The sequence below is a fragment of the Lutra lutra genome, chromosome 1 (assembly GCF_902655055.1).
Source record: "Lutra lutra chromosome 1, mLutLut1.2, whole genome shotgun sequence".
Classification (NCBI taxonomy): Eukaryota; Metazoa; Chordata; class Mammalia; order Carnivora; family Mustelidae; genus Lutra; species Lutra lutra.
The window spans coordinates 54,189,482-54,211,420 of record NC_062278.1 but is presented as its reverse complement, the minus strand read 5'-3'; the positions used below and the strand labels follow the sequence as shown (position 1 = coordinate 54,211,420).

At 35.1% G+C, this 21,939-nt stretch overlaps 1 protein-coding gene across 6 annotated transcripts in view; it reads left to right on the top strand.

The window, feature by feature from the left end:
• CBLB (Cbl proto-oncogene B) overlaps positions 1 to 21,939 on the top strand; it is a 226,102-nt gene that overhangs the window by 116,396 nt on the left and 87,767 nt on the right. For all 6 annotated transcript variants that reach the window (XM_047723550.1, XM_047723547.1, XM_047723549.1 and 3 more), the window contains exons 6-9: positions 5,436 to 5,557; positions 8,667 to 8,804; positions 12,299 to 12,386; positions 15,146 to 15,277. In XM_047723550.1, the coding sequence (XP_047579506.1) occupies positions 5,436 to 5,557; positions 8,667 to 8,804; positions 12,299 to 12,386; positions 15,146 to 15,277 (480 nt within the window). The remainder of the gene's footprint in view (positions 1 to 5,435; positions 5,558 to 8,666; positions 8,805 to 12,298; positions 12,387 to 15,145; positions 15,278 to 21,939) is intronic.

Here is a 21,939-nt window from a genome sequence, read left to right as displayed (position 1 = left end):
GGTCCTGATATCAAGCCCCGTGTCTCGGGCTCAGTGCTCAGTGGGGAGTCCGCTTGATATTCTCTCTCCCTATCCCACTGCTCCTCCCCCTGCTTGCTCTCTCTCTCTCTCTCTCAAAGAAATAAATGAATCTTTTAAAAAAATTTACCAAAATGTCAGAGACTAGGAGTGAACAAATGCTATTGGAAAATGGTGCATGATAGAATTGCTCAGTGTAGGGTTACCATAGACCTTCAGTTTGAAAAAAACAAAAACAACAACAATAAAGTATCTGTGAGGTGCAGTAAAGCAGAGCACAATAAAACGAGGTATGCCGGTGTATGCCATTAGCTTACTCTTCTCAATGATTTTAATGATACGCTTTGTAAAAAGATTATGTTAGCCGATACTATTTTTATAGTATTTTATAATACCATTTTATAATAGAACCTCTCCTTTCTGTAAAGGTTTTTGATAATTTTACAAATAGTTCATTTCACATAACACAAAGACATTTAAAGTAGTAGAAGTTTTGTTTCTTTCCCTTGTGAAAGAAGAGAAAAAGATTATTTTCCTGCCTTAAACCTAACTGTTCATTCTAGGAAGAGTGTGTTTTTTATGGGGAGCCTGGATGACTTTTTAAATCCTAGAATGCCTCGGTTATATGTGAAAGTTATGCGGGCACCTTAATGTTGGTTAAACACTTATCCCAACTGTTATTTATTTTTTATTTTTTTTTAAAGATTTTATTTATTTATTTGTCATAGAGAGAGAAGCGAGAGTGAGCACAGGCAGACAGAGTGGCAGGCAGAGGCAGAGGGAGAAGCAGGCTCCCTGCCAAGCAAGGAGCCCGATGTGGGACTCGATCCCAGGATGCTGGGATCATGACCTGAGCCGAAGGCAGCTGCTTAACCAACTGAGCCACCCAGGCGTCCTCCAACTGTTATTTAATATGTGCACATATTTTCTTATAAGCTGTTTCATTTAAAAACAGTGCAGGTAATCTTAATACTCTAAGTTATGTGTGTCTTATTTATGTTTCCTGAGATGAGAGGAAAAGAATCCTTTTAAGTAGAGTTACCATGAAAAAATTTTTTTATTTATTTTTTGTTATGTTATGTGAGTCCCCCTACAGTACATTACTAGTTTTTGTTGTGGTGTTCTGTGATTCATTTTGTGTGTGTAACACCCAGTGCTCCTTGCAATACGTGCTCTCCTTAATACCCATTACCAGATATTTAAATCACCATTTTATCACCCATCCTCCTATCCGCCTCCCCTCTGAAACCCTCAGTTTGATTTCCAGAGTCCATAGTTCTCTCCTGGTTCATCTCCCCCTCTGATTCCCCCCCTTCATTTTACCCTTCCTTCTCATCATGTCCTCCATGCTATTCCTTATTTACCACAAATAAGTGAAACCATATGATAATTGTCTTTCTGTGCTTGACTTATTTCACTTAGCATAATTTCCTCCAGTCCCTTCCATGTTGATATAAAAGTTGGGTATTCATCCTTTCTGATGGCTGAGTAATATTCCATTGTATTTATGGACCACATCTTTATCCATTTGTCTGTTGAAGGGCATCTTGGCTCTTTCCACAGTTTGTCTATTGTGGACACTGCTGCTATGAACATTGGGGTGCATGTGGCCCTTCTCTTCACTACATCTGTATCTTTGGGATAAATAGCCAGTAGTACAGTTGCTGTACTACTCTATAGTAGGGTAGAGGGTAGCTCTATTTTTAACTTTTTGAGGAACCTCCACACAGTTTTCCAAAGTGGCTGCACCAGCTTGCATTCCCACCAATGGTGTGAGAGGGTTTCCCTTTCTCCACGCCTCCAACATTTGTTTCTTGCCTTGTCAATTTTTCCTGTTCTAACCGGAGTAAGGTGGTATCACAGTGTGGTTTTGATTTGAATTTCCCTGATGGCTAATGATGATGAACATTTTTTCATGTGTCTGTGAGCCATTCATATGTCTTCTTTGGGGAAGTATCTGTTCATGTCTTCTGCCCATTTTTTGACTTGATTATTTGTTTTTTGGGTATTGAGTTTGAGAAATTTTAAATAACAAAACCAAAAAATACCTGTGGACCAAACATGCCTAGTCTCTTTTATTTTTTCATTTTTTTTTCCTGTCTCTTTTAAAGGATATAATTGTGGAAGTAAATGAAGAACTCTCATTAGCTCCGTTACACCTCTGTGATTCTTCACTTCTTTTGGTTTCATTATTCAGATGCTTTAACTAATCATACATGTACCTTAAAATTAGTTTCATGCATAGAAAAGTAAATGTATTAACTTTTACTGATATTTTATTTTTATACAACTTTAAAAATTGAGTAGTAGGTTTTCTTAAGTTATAATTATGCATCCTGTATGAAAAATATTTTATGAGTACTGTAACTAGATGAACATATATTCCTCTGCTGTCACAGTGGTGATAGTTCATTAGCAGTGAATTCTAACACCTCTAAGTTGGTGGTAGTGGGATATTTAGCAGAATGGGCTCTGAAAGTGGGTGAGGTACATGCTCAAGATTGGAATCTCACATAGCAGAAGGGTTGGAAGAACTCATCACTGGGGACTAGGAGATGAAGTTGAGAATTGTCTGGGAAATGAAAGAAGGGAAGAAAAGACCGTAAAGCTGGTTACTAGTTACGTTCTTTTCCTTGCTTCCCTTATCCTCACATTCTGCCAGAACTTGAACAAATGCTGGGAAGTCATTGGAACAGTCTTGCAGTGGCTACCTCCCTCATTTCCTCTTTCTTCTGCCTTTAATCTTCTCTTTCTCCTCTCCAGGTAGTTCAGAGATGCTGGGATTGGCAGGTGCTAAAATCCTGGAACGGAAATAGGGGGATTTTGCTTCTCTCTTCCCTCTCCCTGGGGCTGTTGCTCCCCTTCTCCTTCCATTTCCCCACTACTAGAGAAGATTGGGTTACTGAGAAATGGGGCAAGAGATCTGAGGGGTGGTGGCATAAGGAATATGTGATTTGGGGGAATCTATTTGTGACTATGGAATAGGGAGCAAAAGAAGAAGAGGAAAGGCACCTGTTACAGCAAGGAATAAGAGAGTGGATCTGGACAGACCAGTCCAGACCCCTCTTTTTTTTTTTTTTCAGACCCCTCTTTTAACAGAAGTTATAAGTCAGTAAAGGGCTATTCTTGAAAATAGTAGTATTTTGGAAGAATGGAATAGCTTCCTCAATTCACTCAATTTCTGTAGTCATTTAAGAATCTCTAATTTTGTGTTAGTGGGTGTGAAAACATTTCCTTTAATCTAAAAACAAATCGCAAAAATATTCTTATTCTCCAAAACATTTTATTTTGCCTTCTTCAAGCCATTAGTTGGCAAAATTCTTTAAGCAAAACAAAACTAAAAAAAAAAAAAAAAAAAAAACCAACAACAACATGTAACTACCTTGTGTTTCTGAATGTGGGTTGCATTCACTAGAAAAAACAGGACACAGACTCTTTCTATTACACAAATATTTTTGTAGTTAGAAGCTAGCCCTCTGGATTATGTACCAAGAAATGGTTGCTTAATACTGTAGCAGTTGGCTCAGAACTACAGTTTCTTTCTTTTTTTTTTTTTTCAGTTGTATTCCGATCTGCACATTGGTTCTCTGTGAAGTTCAGCATTTTTTTAAACAACTCTTCCATTAGTTTTTGTAGACTTTATGGAAGTGACCCAAATATTTTATATTCTCTCCATCCTTGTTCTTTGTAGATGGGGAAGTAGAACAAAACAAAACAAAACCCATCGCCTCTACTAGCAGTTATTTCTCATTTAAAAAAAAAAATATATATATATATATTCCAAGTATTGTTTATGTAATTTTTAGTCATGATTTTAGATGAAAATTAGAAACACCCCCCCCCCCCCACCAAATACTTGGACACAACCTCTGGTAATAGTGTCCTCCAGAGCTCCTTTTTGCCCAATTAGATATTTTAGCGTGCCGGGGGAATACCCTGAAGGTTTTTCTTGTTATGTCAGAAAAGGTTAAAGAACTCTTCATTACTAAATCTTTCTTTCCCTGTTCTCCTCATCTCAAGAGATATAATCCTTGAAGAATTCTGCCTTGTGAATCTGAAACTTGCTTAACAATAATGAGGAACAAGTCTCAAAGCAAACAAAAGCAAGAGCCCTCTACCAATGATCATATCTAGGATGATCACTTCAGTAACGCTCACTTGGCAACATCAAATACCTTTTTTCTTCTTTTCTATAGAAGATATGAGTTAATAATCTGGCACATCAGATAAGAGTATGTTGCCAAGTCCTTGGAATAAATGTAGCTTCAGCCTTATGGTCGAGATGATTCATGCACATCCTCAAGCAAAACTGTCTATCACTGACTGCCTTTTTTTTTCTTGCCCTGGTAACTGGAGGGGTAACTGAGCACCTGAAAGAATGGTACAAACTCTGTGTGTGTTCATTTGTGTATTTCTGTGTAAGATCTTTAACGTACTCACTACTAAATCATAAACCTTCTGTAATTATGCAAGAGTTAACCAAATGTGAGCCCAGTAGTATGTTACCATGGAAAGAATGGTAGGTTGGGACCCAAGGCCTTTTAAACAAGTTACTAGTTAGAGGAGCTTTTCAACAATTACACCTCCCTGATCACTGTATTCTGAGACTGCATCAGTGCTGGTATCCCTTTGGTGAGCAAGACAGGCAGGTTCCTTATTCTCATGTAGCTTCTGGTTAATGTGTGACCAGTGCCAAATCACTTACATTCCTGGTATAGCTTCTTGTTCTATAAAATTAGATACCTTAAAGGCACAGAGGTGAACAAAACAGACTATGGGAGATAAGGAATGTGATGAGAGCTAACAGTTTTCAATAGAGTGGTCTGAGAAGGCTTCATTGAGGAAGCAACACTGGAGAGCAATCACTTAGGTCATTGGAGGAAGAATTCTGGTAGAGGCATCAGCAAATATAAAGACTCTGGGGCAGGGGAGTATCTTTGTTTTCAAGCCCACTACAAAGAAGCCAGGGTGCCTGGAGAAGAGGCAGAAAGTAGAGAAGTCACAACAGATGGGGAGGAAAGGGAACTGGGCATCAACCCTGTAAAGTCCTTTTAGACCATTTGTAAGGACTTTGGCTTTTACTCAAAGTTAGAAGGTTTTGAACAGAAAAGTGATGTGTTTTATGTTTCAGAATTACCACAAATGCTGTGTTGGGAATAGAATTTGTGATGAAAGTATGTAGTTTTTCTTTTTGTTCTCTGTATTCTGTCCTGTTTTCTGCCTAATATTTCTCTAAAAAGAGAGCAAGGTATTGCATGTTTGCTGTTAGATGGTAAAGGTTGACCTTAGCTACTGAAGCTCAGATTCACTTAAAAAATATCTAGGAGATTTCAGTAACTATATTAAATGATATGTTGGGGTATAATTGGTGGTTGATGTTATCTAGATAATATCTTTTCATTTATTCATATTTTTAGCCTTGGGGCTCTATTTTACGGAATTGGAATTTCTTAGCTGTCACACATCCGGGTTACATGGCATTTCTCACATATGATGAAGTTAAAGCACGACTGCAGAAGTACAGCACCAAACCTGGAAGGTAAGACTGTTCAGCAGCAATATCATGTGGTATATCTAATGAGGAAAAGTCCTCTCTTGTTCATTTTTAAGTAAATCAGTAACACCCATGGGGGCAGAGGGAAGAAAATGCTAATAGACCACATTCTTAATTGAATCCTTTTAATCCATTCATTATACTTATACTGAAACTCTGTGTTCATGTAGTGAAGGAGGATATGGTCCCATGTAATTTGATAAACTTAAAAATTCATTAAGTCTCAGAGCTCTGATTTTCAAATTGGTAGCGGGTATTGTCTGTTTCATGACACCTGTGTTTGTGTATAAAATTTTATGTGTATATTGGAATACTTGAATATTTTGCTGAAGACAAAATAAATCAGTTTCATGTTCAGTATTTTAGGGTGTTTTTCAAGATCTTCAGCTTGGTTCTATGATAAACACTTATAATTACATACAATATAAACAAGTATAAGTACATATAAGTATACATATATGTGTATGTTGAGCACACATAAGTATATAAACATATATAAGCCCATTGTTACAATCCAACCAATTTCTTGTCCTTAAGAATTTCTTCTGAAATTAAAAAAAAAAATTTCTTCTGCAGTACCTTGTCATTCTTTGTAGCTTCAGAATTTATGTTTTAGTTCCCAGGTGATGAAACTAGGTGAAACTCAGAGATTGGCTGTTTGGTCAGCCCTGTGGCTTTGGCTGAGATATCATACCTTATCAATGACAGATCTGGGATCAGAAAATCCGTTTCTTTCCTCATTCATGCATTTTCCCCATGTGCCATTTAGAAATGCATTACATAGTAGGCATTTGTGCTGTGGCAAGCAGTGTGCTGGGTATGGCAGCAGTGACGGTGGACACCTGTCCTCCTCATACAGTGATATTTTAGTAGGAGATGCCATCCCAACATCCATGGGTACTCTGATTTCCATATAGGAGCACTTCATTATAGGAACGCATTTGGTTGTTTTTTTAGGGCTATGTTTTTCTGCTAATGCCATTTTAATTTAATTTGTTGTGCAAATGGTATTTGTCCTTTAACAAAGTAGTTTCTAGTACAAGCCAATACTGTCGATTCCTTTTTCTCTGCCATGATAAAAATTTCCATCTTTTTTATTTTTAAGAATGTATATGATAATATAAAAAGAAGGTAGTGGGTTCAGAGAACAGTTTGGCTCCTATTGAAGACTTCTGTTTAGATTAAGGACAGTTGGTTCTCATTGAGATGCTGACAGTGGCTTAGAGGAGTCATTCTGTTTAGGTCAGGGATCTCACATAACCAGATTTTTCCATAACTTCTGCTCTGTAGATTGGGATCAAAGTATCTTCTTGTTTTTGGAGTCTGATTTGAATGATGTGCTATGTTTGGAATTACACAATCATACAAATTTAATGCAGAAATTATTTGTGAAATTAAGAAACTGAGTCACTTTTGTGTTTTCTTGTTCAAGATTATAGAGATAAATAATGTTGGGAGAGAACAGTGTTGGGAGCAAAAGCCAGGCCTCATCACTATGGGACTAGTTCCTTTAATAAAAGGACAGTGCCCTCAAAAGGATGTCTGCCTTTTCTTCCCAATTTGGCCTGTAACAGTTTATTCTACTAAGTTTTTGGCAAAGATGAAATGGTCAGTCTGTGGTAAATCATTTAAAGTGTGATGTGGTATTTAAAATGCAAAGTTTAGGAAAACTCGGTGAATAGATCAAATAATTTTGATAAATACTTGTTTTGCAGAATACCTGTTTAACGGTTTCTTCCTCTTGGAAAGTGTTTCTTCTTCTTTGGCTTCATGCTACAGAAAATAGTAAGACCTATTGCAAGGACATTTGAGTTTCTCAGGTTTTGCTTTTTGGGGGGATCCAGTTGAGAACTAGAAGTCTGTGTGGAATTATTTCATCTGTGATTCTGATTAAGGGTTCCAGTAATTGGCAGGCTGATAACCTATTTCAGGCTCTGTGGAAGAATACATTTTTGGACTTTTCTTGAGGACTTCTTTCCAAAGGTTCTAAAACAAGTGTGAAGTTCTTACTATTTAGAAATCACAACTTCCTCCTTTCCTTCGGAACCCCGTTTTCTTCAAAGATGAAAGCAACTTGCAGTACCAGATACACAAGTTAATTAAACTGAATGACTGTACAGCTATTATTTATGTTAATTTATCCTGTAAAGTTATTTTTATAGTACTTGGTTCATCAGTAACTAATGTACATTAGGAGATAAAAGTTTCTGTCATGTATGTAGAAGGATCAGGGTATTCAAATATAGCCAACAAATTGTTGACCTACTTTTGAGCTGCTCGAGGGCTTATAAAACCCAGATATGGTTATCATGATGGCAAGACTGAGTGCAATACACTTAAATAAAGATAAGTGATCTCAAATGAAATAAGCGGATAGCTATATTAATAAATAAATAACAATGAATTTAAAACCAAGTCAGAGTCTCCTTGTCATTGTCTTTAATTTGATTTCTATTTTTAAACTATTTTAACTTCCTGTTGCAAGACATGGAACTAGACAGGGTTGGAGGGCAGCCATGAGCTTAATCTAGTTTGTCTTCTCATTAATATAGCTCATCTCTTGATCTTTCATTTAAAGGTGAGGTGAACGGCTGGAACGTTCCAAAGACCAAAAAATATTTTTAAACAAGTCATTAACTTAAATTAATGACTTAAAGTCATTAACTTAAAATGCATAATTTTAAATTACAAAGTGATATATTGAATTCCATGGTAGAAACTGACTCAACCTCTCTTTGAAGTGAACAAATTAAATTTTTTACTTTGCTTTCCAAAAAAACGACTTCTGTCCTCACTGGTTCATCCTGAGCACCCGCTGGTGGGGATGGCAGTAGAACCTTTGATGTTGAAGTGGATCCACCTCAGTTCCTTTGTCCGATAGCCCTGGAGGTGTTTAAGTGGAATTATTGTCAGTGCTGCTTTTACAGATCAATGAACAGAGAAGGACAACGGTGTAAAAATCAGAAGATAAAACCTTATTTCGGTTATTCTAAATGATTCCATTTATTCTTTGACTTTAAAGAAGTCCAACAGATGTGTAGTAGTTAACATACACTTTGAATGTGACTAAACATCATTTTATCATGCTTTACAGCTACATTTTCCGGTTAAGCTGCACCAGATTGGGACAGTGGGCCATCGGCTACGTGACAGGGGACGGCAATATCTTACAGACCATCCCACATAATAAGCCCTTATTTCAAGCCCTGATTGACGGCAGCAGGGAAGGATTGTGAGTATGGGAAATGGGAGTCAGGGTGCTTATCATTCACCAAGTGAAAGACAGACACTGCTTTGCGATGGAGAGACAAGATAGTGAGGCTCATGATCTGGCTGGTTTGTTTTTTTTATTTCAAGACTGAAGAACGGAGTGCTCCTGAGTTCTAATCGTTCTTCTTTTCAAATACTCATTTTAAAGTAACTGGTTTGAACTAAACTATATGTGACAGCCAGTAAATTCCGATATCAGATTAGAACATGCGTTTGTATCTTTCACAGGAGAAAAAAAAATGCACTTAAAAGTAGTTTAAAATAGATGAAAAAACTTATTAAAAAGATAATTCTTCACTTCTTTTTTTTTTTTTTTTAAAATCAGAGAGAGAGAGAGAGAGGGAGAGAAAGCAAGCAAGCACAGGCAGACAGAGTGGCAGGCAGATGCAGAGGGAGAAGCAGGCTCCCTGGCAAGCAAGGAGCCCGATGTGGGACTCGATCCCGGGACCCTGGGATCATGACCTGAGCCGAAGGCAGCCGCCCAACCAACTGAGCCACCCAGGCATCCCAAAAAGATAATTCTTTAAAATAAAAGACTTTCTCTTGCTTCGTGTAACCCTCAAGTTGCTAGTTTTCCTTTTTGTTTGACTACAAGTACCAGATTTTCTCTTTCTTCTTACGCTTTTCTTACCCCTTTCCCTGCTTTTTCTCTCTGTGTCTTTCTTCCTTTAGTCACACTGATATTCAGTCCCTATTCCAGAATTATATGTTAAGAGCTGAATTTAGTTTAACTTAAGCTATTCTTTTTTAAAATTTAAAAATAAGTAAATTCTCTTTTGTCTTTTAGAATAAGAGTGACTTTTTTTCTCTACAAAGTTTAGACCATCTGATAGGAGCCTTCCTAGTAAATATCTCTCATTTGTTTTAGTCCTGTGCCATTCCCTTCATCTTTTTATTCTCTTTTCTGTGTTGTTTTGTTCCATTGTCATATCATCATGCTCACTTTTCTTGCCCTTTGCCCTTACTGAGTAACTCGGGGATGGATGTTCCTTTATTTGCTACAGCACAGATTGTGATAGAAACCTAGTAGGAGAAAGCCCAAAAGAGTTAGCAAAGAGAAAATAATTTAAGTTACACCTTTTCTAATAATTGCAAAGAAGAATGAAAAAGTGATAGCATACATATGAAGAAAAAATGCATTTTTTTATAAGTTATGAGCTTTCAAAAAATAGTTACGTAAGAATTGTATGGCAAACTGGTAACAAGTTTGTATTTCTGTTTTTTTTTAACTTATCATACATTTGCTATCCTCAGTTATTTATACCTTACTTGTAATGCATCTAAGGATCATTTTTGTAACTTTTGATTCACTGTGATTACAGGATTTTGTTTTTAAGAAAATACGCTGTAAAGTTTTACTTTATAAATAGAGGTTATGAGTGAGCAACTCTGTACATGTATTAATTTTGATACAGCTTATTCATTTTGTTTATAATGCCTTCCATCTATTTTTTAAAAGCCAGTAAAAAAAACTAATTATAATATTGTGATCAGTAGTTTAGCCTCTGAACTCCAACGCAAATCAGATGTTAATATTTACACACACACATACACAGACACACACCCCTTCAGAGGCATTTAATTAGTTGAATTTGAACTTTAGTGATAGATTACATTAAAATAGGTCAGATTAACATTTTAATCTTATTTAAAACTAGATCAGATTTTAGATTTTATTAAAATAGATATAATGGAATATATCTATATTATCTTATGTCTATTTTAATATAGATATCTTTATATCTATATAGATGTATTATATATCTGTATTAAAATAGATATATCAGATAGATTTTTTTTTTTCCTCTAAGATCAGTAAAACACAAGATATTATCTGATCTAGCTATCATCGGGGTCAGCTAATCCAATATAGTATAACATAGGTAATTAAGAAGTTTACTTCCATAACAAGCTGAGATTCTTTATTCTTTGCCTGCCATTGAGAGGGTCTCAACAGTAGTACCCTTCTTTACTGAGGAGAATATACATTAGTTAGACCCTTTTAACCTTTCCTCTAGCAACCTCATTGTCATTTTTTTAATCTTTCAGGTTTGAATTCTTCATAGAATTTCTACATGCTTTTTAAGTGTGATGAGCAAAATATTATATAATAATTTTAAAACTGGCCATTATTTAGGGTATAAGAAGAAAGTTACTTTTCAACTCTCACTTAGCACTGTTCACTTAATATTTATAATAATCCATCTCTAAAAACACTCTAAATTTATCATTTTAGATGTAGTCAACTCCCTTTCCTAAATTGTAAATATATACATATAATATATATAAATATATATTATAAATATATTTATATAAATTTATATAAATATATTTATAATATATATTATATGTGTATATCTCACTGATCTACTGATTTGTGTCTTACCCTGCGAGAATACGAGAATTGTCTGTCCTTGAAGTTCATTTTTTTCTGGTCTTACTAGGTAAATTTTAACACTTACAAGCATATTTTTAGACTATTTAAGGGTAAGTATTTTTTATTACTTCACAGAACAGTTTTGGTATGGTTTTGCCCCTTAAAATACTGATCATAGTAGTAATATATTCTGAATTTTTCATTCAGGCAACCTAGAACAGAGTACTACCAAACAAAATTAACTCTATAACTTAATCATTAACATGACCCAGCAGTAATATTACCATTTTTTAAAATAAAAAGTAGGTATTTACCAACACCATAAACTTCATTTTTAAATCAATGTCTGAATGAATAAAACCTTTTAACAAGATGGCCTTATTGCTATAACTTTTAGTTCTTATTTTAATTTTTTGTAACAGTGGAGCCTCACATTTATAAATGATTCTGTGTCTGTAGCTAAATGAAACATATAATTGTAGCATTTTCTAATTTCTTTAAGCACGTGTGGGGGGGCGGGGGGACTCATGTGCACATAGGGGTGACCAGAAGGTGAGGTGGAAAGGCAGAGGATGGGAAACTGGAGAAACAGGAACCATGGAGGGGTTTGCATAACTTTTGTAGGAAACTTGCAGGCTTTAATTCCATTTTTTACCCTCATGTTATTAAGCATGTTGTTAAATGATGTATCTAATATTAACTGGGCTTCACACTGAAAGACACATTGCAAATAGGTGTTACGTTCATAGTATTTTGGAATAGACCATGAATGACCAGAAAAATAAAATCTTAACTTACCTAAAGGACCTTTAGTAAAGGTATTTAACTGGAAATAGTTGCTTAGTGGCCAAGTCCATATTCATTATGTATTTCTTATATGAAAATGATTTCTAGATTTTAAATGTCCTAAGATAACTGGTAATATTATGGAAACAGTGATAACAAAGTTTCTTGTTATAAGTTACATAAAAAGGAAACTTCAGCATGTAGGTTTGAATATAGAAGAATCTGATTAAATGATCTTAGATGCAATTTAAGAATGTATATTTGTGGTAATAAAGTTTCTATTTATAACCCAGCTATCTTTATCCTGATGGGAGGAGTTATAATCCTGATTTAACTGGATTGTGTGAACCCACACCCCATGACCATATAAAAGTTACGCAGGTAAAGATAATTTCTGGTAACCCCTTTATAATCGTTAAGTATCTAATGCTTTTGAAATAAAAAGCATCCTCTTATACTGTAGCTAAAATTATGTACAGGTGTTTCATGCAAAACATACTTTAAGGGATTCTAAGAGTGTTTGAAAAAAATACATTATTTTCTCCTTCTTTTGGATAAAAGTTTCTCTGTTAATATTCTTGCTTCCAATATAATATTGTCATTTATGCAGATGGATAGATAGGTAAATCCATTGGTAAGTAAAATGATATGAGGAGAGAGCCATAGGTTTAGAAAACTCCAAGGAAGTTTAGAGTAATGGTATGTATTAGCTTTTAGAGTCAAATTAATACTTGAAGCTTATTGAAGTTAATAATTATATTCTTATAAATCCGTCGTTGGCAACCTCATAGATTGAATGGGAGTGTAACTTAGTAAGCTTTTCTTAAGGGTAATATTCAGTTAATTATCAAAATCTAAATAAAAACATTTTGACTCTGGATTCTGTATATATCACTCACATATACACAGAAAGATCTGTTCATTGCGGTATTCACTTTAGCATTTTTCCTAAAAGGGAAAATTATAAACTATTTAATCATAGGTTAAGTAAACCATAGTATATTCATACTGCATTATACTGTAAGTCATTAAGAGGAGGGAGGTAGCTCCACATAGTCACATGGGAACTTAGGCACCATTATTATGTAAAAGAGTTCCATTACTGAGAAGCTCAATTATGTAACATTTCATTTTGTAAAGTTACATTATATGTAAGTTCAATTTCTGAAAAGAAATAAAGGAAGAAAGAAATTACCATGTATGAACATATGAATATATTTTTTAAAAATAAAAATTAAGAAATACCAAACTGGCAATATTACTTAACTGAGGAGTTAAGAAGGTTTGGGGAATTAGGAAGAAGGTGAAAGGGAGAACCTGATTATTTTGTTTTACATATTCTGGTTTTTAAAATATTTTATAATTTATATATTTTTGTGCTTTGTATAATAAATAAGAACCAGAAATTATAGATTTGGAGGAAGACAAAAGGTAACTTTTTAAATTTTATTTCAAATTCTCCAGATTTCATCCCGGTGGTCTTGGTATTATTATGTGAAACATATTTGTTGACGTATGTGTAGCTGATGGACGGTTTTTAAAGTATAAAGTATATTTGACATTTTTTTAATTATGTAGTGATTCCTTATGTTTTAATACATATAAAAGGATACTCACAAAAGACAGTTCCTCTTTATAAAACCATGGTTTAAAAATACGTATTCAGGAATAATATCATTCCATTAAATTATTCAATAAAATATTTCAAATAAAATATTTAAATAACTTACAGCTTTGGTTCCATTAAGTTTTGTATCTGTGCTTTTAGCTCATTGTAATTTTTTAATAATTGCAAATCGGTCCTTTGGATATCATAACAATATAAATCCTTAGCTATTATTTTAGAGATTTCTGTGACTTCCAGTTTATTTTTAATTGCTTTGGATTTCTTTATTTTTCATCTTGATCCATTCTTGTCTTTTTTTTTCTTATTTTCTTTAAAGATTAAATAGTCACATATGTGCACTTTATGGTGGACACAATTTATATATGAATGTGTGTGTATGTGCATGTGTATCTTTGTGTGTGTGTGTGTATTTATATGTATATATATATTTTTTCACCCAGAGTATAAGATCTTTTAGTAGACTAGTGGTTAAATATTGTCACTTATTTATCATGCCCAGGGCCAGGTACCTAATAGAGACACTTATTACCTGAAATAAATAAATATTTATTTAACTAAATTTTTATTTCCATAATTCCTTTTTTTCTATCCCTATTAACATTTTTTCATATTTTCTTTACACATACTGATATATTTATATCTTCTTTGTGACATAGATCTTTTCAGTATTTGGACACCAAGAATTTTACTATGTCAAAATGTTCAAAACTAGTATATCAAGAGAATAGATATTTAATGAAACAATTTTTGCTTGCTGAAGTGATTAGTTTTCCTTACAGTACTGTATTGGGAAAAGAGTATGCAGTTTAGAGATTTGATACAGAATTTGAGGAAAACAATTTAAACTTGTTGAGCCTCAGGTATTTTTTTAATTCGATGTATCTTATTATGCCTTGGAGATTATATGAAATAATAAATGTGGACCACAGTCCACAGCACGCAAGAAGTGCTTGACAATGCTGCTTCTCTTCTGTTCTGGAATTTCTAAAGGTATTTCGGAAATAAAATTTGATGTTCAGTCAGAGTCATATATATGTGTGTGTGTGTGTGTGTGTGTATTTGCAATTTTACAGTAAAATTAGATGCATATGTGGCACTGACAAAGAAACTAAAGTTATTTATAATCTCTAAACCATAAGTTTGTCTTTTGAGACAAAGTTATTTAAAGTTTAAAGTTTAAAGTTAAAGTTATTTATAATTTCTAAAACTGTAAGTTTGTCTTTTGAGTCACCATTGAAGCAAGTCCCTTCCTAAAGGAACAGTACAAAACATTAATCTGTAGTATTAAAAAAGCTTATACAATTACAGATAAAAGCTCAAATGTTTTTAAAAAATAACTTTGTAAACCAAATTGTGATTAACAGTTTAAAACATGTCTTAAATGATAACATATTCCTGACAGGCTCAGGGGTGAGGAATTTACTGTAAGTCATTGTACTTGAGAAAATTCAATATTAAGAGTTAATGTTAGAAATACATTAACACTGCCTTTTTTTTCCTTCCCAAATTCCAGGAACAATATGAATTATATTGTGAAATGGGCTCCACTTTTCAGCTCTGTAAAATTTGTGCTGAAAATGACAAAGATGTCAAGATTGAGCCTTGTGGGCATTTGATGTGCACCTCTTGCCTCACAGCATGGCAGGTATGATCCAGGTTTAAGGAGCAACACTGATGTCGTCCTTCTGTGCCCTCTTACTATTTTTCCTTGCAGCTTTTTTCATCTTAATGAGTCAGGAGATGGTCTGTTAAGTGCTTTCTTTGAGTAGTTGTTTAAAAAAATCTCATGTATTTGATTTTCTGTTTTATATAATTTCATTTTTTTGCTGTGCTTTATGTTGTTTCTTTTGCCTATATAATTTAATTTTAGGATTTAGCCATAAGTCATTGTACCTCATTTTTTTTAGTATATGTGCTGCCGAAGCGAGCACAGTCATTGTACCTCAATAAATATAAACTGATTTAATGTTTTAGACTAAAACCTCGAGAATAATTGGCTTCCGTAAGGGCTTTCTTATATTTCTTTATCTGTAACAGAGGCTGGGGGTTTGAAAATGGATCTTTGGACAAATTTCCAGTTTTGAGTATTTGAAGGAGTCACAGGATATTTTGATCAAGTCATTTTTTAACTGCTATTTAATACAGTCAGTACTGAAGTCAATATTATTGATAGGGCTTAGAAAGCAAATAATTAAATTTTCAAACCTTTTTAAGACTTTGCTGTTGAGTATATAATTGACAACCTTACCCCATTCCTGAGCCGTCTCAGTCCTTGATCTGTCCAACCCAGAATAGTCTCTTGAGACCACTGGTGCTGTTGAACTCATTACTTAGTAATTAAATACAAGGATTTTCACATTTTCACAATCTTATAAAAAAAGACCTCCTTCTTCCTTTGGGGAGATTTGAGAAATGAAGAAAAAGAGGAAGAACAAAGAAATGAATTACAATTGACTTATGTTTTCTTTTCTTTCTTTCTTTTTTTTAAATACTTATTATTTGGGAGAGAGAAGGGAGACAGAGGGAGAGCGAGCATGTGAGTGGGGGAGGGGCAGAAGGAGAGGGAGAGGGAGAGAGCACACTTAAGCAGACTCCCTCTACTGAGCACAAATCCCAACAAGGGGCTTGACCCCAGGACGCAGAGATCATGACCTGAGCCAAAATTAAGAGTCGATGCTCAACCTACTGAGCCACCCAGGCGCCCCTGATTTATGTTTTCAGTGCCTGTTCTGAACGCCTAGAGATCTTTCCTACCTCGGTAAAAATTATTCAGTATCCCTACAGTTGTCTTTTTCAGTATACATTTGGTTTATATTTTACTTTGGTTTTCCTTGATACCCATGCTCTAATTTCCCTTCATGATGTCGGTGAATTTTGTGCAATACGTGGAGAAGTTGGAGGAGGAGGTATGCTCAGTGTGGCATCAGCAAACTTACTCTCGCTGTATATGCACTTGACTGCTATGTAAGTTATGCTAATTGTTCTGCAGACTTAACAGTGTTTTTTTATAAATGACTTTCAGTAAGTTATTCTGGTAGAAGAGAGAACTGTTTGCAAGTGTATTTCACATCAATCAATAGGAACTATTGCCAGGAAACTGACTCAGTGCCTGACTGACAGATGGGACTGTTATGATTGACTTTACCTGATACCCATTCAGTATCTCAGAATAAATAGAAGGAAATTGTGTTTGTCACCCCTTTGGGTTGACTTATGACTTTGAGGTGGTGGTATGGTTCTCATCGGTACAGAGAAGCTAAAAACTTTGTATTTCACCCTAAAGAGACCAGAATTTTAGGCTGAAACAAACTCCCAGTACTCTCTGGCCCCACAGATGGCCTATGTCTTTGGCCTCTACTCTTGGGGCCTCAGTCTGGGAGCAAGGACATACATATGTCCCTATGGCAGGACTTGGCAGCTTTAACTTGATATCTGCGTAGTATTTGGAAGTTAAGTAGGTTAAAAGTCAGAAGCTCCCATTAGTTTGGCAAAATCTTTGCTCACTAAAGATTATTGTTGAAAGCATCATACAGAGTAGCTGTTTATCTTGTAGCCCAGAGTAAGTAAGAGAGTATGACTGAATATAAAACAAACAGATTTTATTTTACTTTTTGTATACTTCTTGAAAGAAACCTATGTTCTACAATTTCAGGGACAATACAACACATTTTATGTAGTAAAGTTTGTGAACTCTTTGCAATAAATAAGTACGTTGTGTGCCAAAGACCCAAGAGAGTTTCCCTGTTGCCAGGGCTGTGTTATGAATCCTTTGTCCCTCACATCACCACAGCTTTTCTGTATATTACTGTGCATTCTCCAAATAGTACAGTTCCTCTTGCCAGCAGCTAATCAGTTCCTTGATTCACTTCATGATTTTTCATATTGGTCTAATGGCCTTAGGTAAAGATGTGCCCAATCATATTGTAAATTGTCAACATTCACTTTTTTTTTTTCTTTATTAGTCTGAAATACTTCTCAGTTTTACTTTTAGAAATTGAGGAAGTGCATAAATTGCCAAGCACTGATGACTTAGTCTTTGAGTAAAGTTTCAAGAGAAGGTCATCAAGAAGTAGTGGTTTACTAAGTGAAGTAGGAACCAAAAAATAACAAATACAAAAATACTCAGAAGGTTGAAATAATGCTCAGATTTCATCAGACTCCTGCTACTAGCAAATAATGTGATTATTTTAATCTGATCAAAAATTTTGCATATAGGTTAATGAAAAATGTTCAAAAGCATTATTTCAACATTATTTTTTTAATTCTTCCACACAAGACATGTTGTAATTATAAATATTCTTCTGATACATTTTGTATATGTCCCTGTAAACTCTTACCTCATTGGATTTGTACTGTAAACATTACATATTTACCTGTTTCTCTTCAAGAACCTAATTTGGAATCCCTTTATTCTAGGGTGCTACCGGCCTCCTCCGTGGTAGGTACTCAGTAAATGTTTATGGACTGTATGCTAGGTAGTGTAAAGAGTAGACTTAAGATTACATTAAAAAGATGTTAAATAGATAAATTGGATAAAATGTTGATATAATAGATCAAATGTCTTAGTTCTGTTCATTTTTCTTTTGAGAAAATATCTATATTTTTTTCAAATACCTTTTATTATGTCCAAGATCTGAGAATAAGTTCTAAGAATTTTAAACCTAAGATCCATTTGTTCCATTCAGTAGCTGCTGGATGATTCCCTTCAACTTTTCACATTTTGATTTTGTCTACTTATTTTTGAGGCACGTTATACTGTTACCACTTGCAATAATACTGGCACTAAGCTAGAGGCAGTAAAACTGTGATTTTCTCTTTATTACTTTTTTACACCAAGAAGCATTGCATGGTGATCCCTGGTTCAAGTTTTCTCTACCCTGAAGAAAATTGTTCTTGGGCCAAGGTTTGCGAATTGCAAAGTGCTATTCAACACTTGTTCTATCTCAGTGGGATCTTAGAAGTTAAAGGAAGCATCAATTTTTGAACATTTCCACTTTGGGTTAACCTGAATATTTCTACCTTTACATACAGATTTCACAAAGTGGTGCTTCCTGCCAACCAGCAGATCTTTTTGGCTGTTTTTATATAATATGGATAGCAGTGTTTGACAATCATTTAAGCACGTTATTGCAAAATGCCCGTTACTTAATAAAAACAAAATTCTTATAACTTACAACGTTAATCTGGTTAAAATGCAGTGACAAACCACAGATACTCTAAAAGCCTCACATCGGGACCTCAGTAAGCTGCTCACAGGACTTCACTTAATCGATGGTGAACATGAGAAGTAAAAAAAACAGTTAGTGAACATTTCCATAGTTCTGCAGGATATGTCAAAGGTTGTATCTAAACCTGTAGATGCAATGGGAAATGTTGTAGGACTATGAAGTCTGGACATGACTCCAAAGGGCAATATATCTCTCTTTTTCAGTGTTCTCTTTATTCAAACTGGTACAGAGCTAGAGTCCATATTTTCTGACTTTAAAGCCATTCTTTTTTTTTTTATTTTTTTTTTTTATTTGACAGAGATTACAAGTAGGCAGAGAGGCAGGCAGAGAGAGAGGTGGGGAATCAGGCTCCCCACTGAGTGGAGAGCCCAAAGCGGAGCTCGATCTCAGGACCCTGAGATCATGACCTGAGCCGAAGGCAGAGGCTTAACCCACTGAGCCACCCAGGCACCCCGTTTTAAATCCATTCTTTTTGTTTTATATGCTTGTTTATTTTTTCTATTAGAGGACAGGTTGTTTTCAAACTTAATTAGGCATAGAGATCATTTGTTACTTTTCTTGGTGGGAACAGACATGGATTGTTTTACCCATCATTCTGCAATATCTCAAATCCATATACTTATCCATATATTTAGGAAACATTCCTGGGCAGCTGCTGTGTCCCAGGTTCTGTACTAATCTCTGAGCTAGGAAGAACACAAGACCCAGGCCTGACCCTCCAGAAGGTAAAATTAAATCTGAAAGTTTTATAAAGGAGCATGGTATTAATAGTCATTACTTGAAATGAACATCTTGTTATCCTTCAAATTTAATTATAGATTCGAGACATCTTTTGTTACTTTTTGCTACTTTGGATGGGCATGCTTATTGGAAAAGGATTTTAAAGGTTGTGCGGCTGCCAAGAAGCTCTGATAAATCAGTCAGAGTCCAATAGGAAAGAAATATTAAACCCTGACCATAAAACATTATGTGTTCAAAGCCAGGGTGCATTTTTAGCAAGTCATTCTTCACCAACTTTTCCTTCCATTTGTTGCCCTACTTTGGTTTAATTGAATTCATTGGAAACTGAAATTTTATGTAATTAACGGAAACCCTCAGAAATGCATGGTCGCCGTGTCAGTTAGCTGTTCCAGGCGGCGAGTCGTTACCCTTTCATTTCTGTCCTAATGGCCCATTAGTCATGCCTCTGAAGAGGTGTCACATACTTTTTTCTCCTTCTGAAACATCTGTATTATTTAATAAATTGAATAAGCAAGCCAGAGTTTGCACAGCATACTAAGTAAGTTGAATAATCACCTCTCTGGAGACCTTTGAAGCAGTAGCACTCTGGGTGCGGCGATAAAACTTGCAGTTTTCTTTCACCTCCTCACTATTCCACAAAACATTTTTCTTAAAAAAACATTTTTCCTTCTGCATCCAGAACTCCTCCACATCTTTTTGTAGTAGCATATTGCCCAGCCGTGATGGTGCAGGCTTACCACATGAGGTGTGAAGTGAGGGATGTTTCCATACTGTGGTCCCCAACTCCTCTCCCACCCGAGGAATCTAGAACATGGCTTCTGAGCTTACGGATGGCACAAATTCTAAACTATCTTCTTCACATCTTCTTTTCAAAATAAAAATGGATATACATATATCAATTGGATATGCAGCCTTGTTTTGAATTCCTGCCAAGGACTTTAATTCAATTAAAAGTAAAATTAATTTCTTCCTGTGATTATTTCTTCTGCATCGTTTTCCAGATATTTGAAAAGAAAGATATCTGGAATGTTCAAAATAAAATTACACAAAGTCAGTGAGCTCTGATTTTAATACGGAATATGATTAAAGAGATTTATGAATGTCCCGTATTTAGAGAGTACTGTCGGGGGAAAAATGTGTAAGAGAGGTGAGAAGCCAGCTCAGATGATCACACTGAAGGCACAAAGAATAATCTTTTATTGTATCTTCCCTCAAAAGGAACCACCCTTCACATTTCCAGCCTCAGTGAAAATTTGTAAGGTTATATTTGCCTTTAAGATGGTTATAATGAGGGGCGCCTGGGTGGCTCAGTTGGTTGAGCGACTGCCTTCGGCTCAGGTCATGATCCTGGAGTCCCGGGATCGAGTCCCACATCGGGCTCCCAGCTCCACGGGGAGTCTGCTTCTCCCTCTGACCTTCTCCTCGCTCATGCTCTCTCTCACTGTCTCTCTCTTCTCTCAAATAAATAAATTAAAAATGTTTAAAAAAAAAAAGATGGTTTTAATGACATGTTGTGTCTTTTTGTATAAATGTGATCAAATAAAATGTTGGGAGCTCCTGTTTCACTTTGGGAGTAATGTAGGGGCTACCCAAGTCATCCAAAAATGTTACAAATTATTTCCCTAATGACGGTGATGACAGTAGGAATGAAAAAGAGGAGAAAATAAAATCCCTGTAGAGCGAATGCTTGACTGCATTAAATTCGTACTGACTGTATCGTGATGTGCCTGGACAGTAAAATTTGGGAAAGGTTTTTGGTTGGTCCTAACAGAGGCCTTCCGTAGGTGTTTTAAAAGTTGACTCCATTAAATAAAGCATCTTTAGAATGCAAATGCATAAACTTCATGCATTAACATTTTAAATTGGACTCTAGCAACAAACATTTTAAAAGCTCTTACTATGTAAAAAAAATATATCCCAAGGGGCGCCTGAGTGGCTCAGTTGGTTAAGTGACTGCCTCCATCTCAGGGCATGATTGTGGAGTCCCAGGATCAAGTCCTACATCGGGCTCCCTACTCAGCAGGGAGTTTGCTTCTCCAGCCGACCTCTCTCCTCTCATGCTCTCTCTCTCTCTTTCATTCTCTCTCTCTCTCTCTCAAATAAATAAACAAAATCTTAAAATATATATATATATATATATATATATATCACCCAAGGAATATTCTAATTACTAGGACAAGTTATTAAAAGCTGAAACTTTTCAAGTAGAGCAAAAGATATATATTGATTATAGTAGTTTATTTAATTTTGAAATTTGTGATTTGAACAAAATAGTCACCTTTTTTTTTCATTTTTGAATGATCAGTAGTAGGCAGCTATTATAAAACTTTAACCTAGG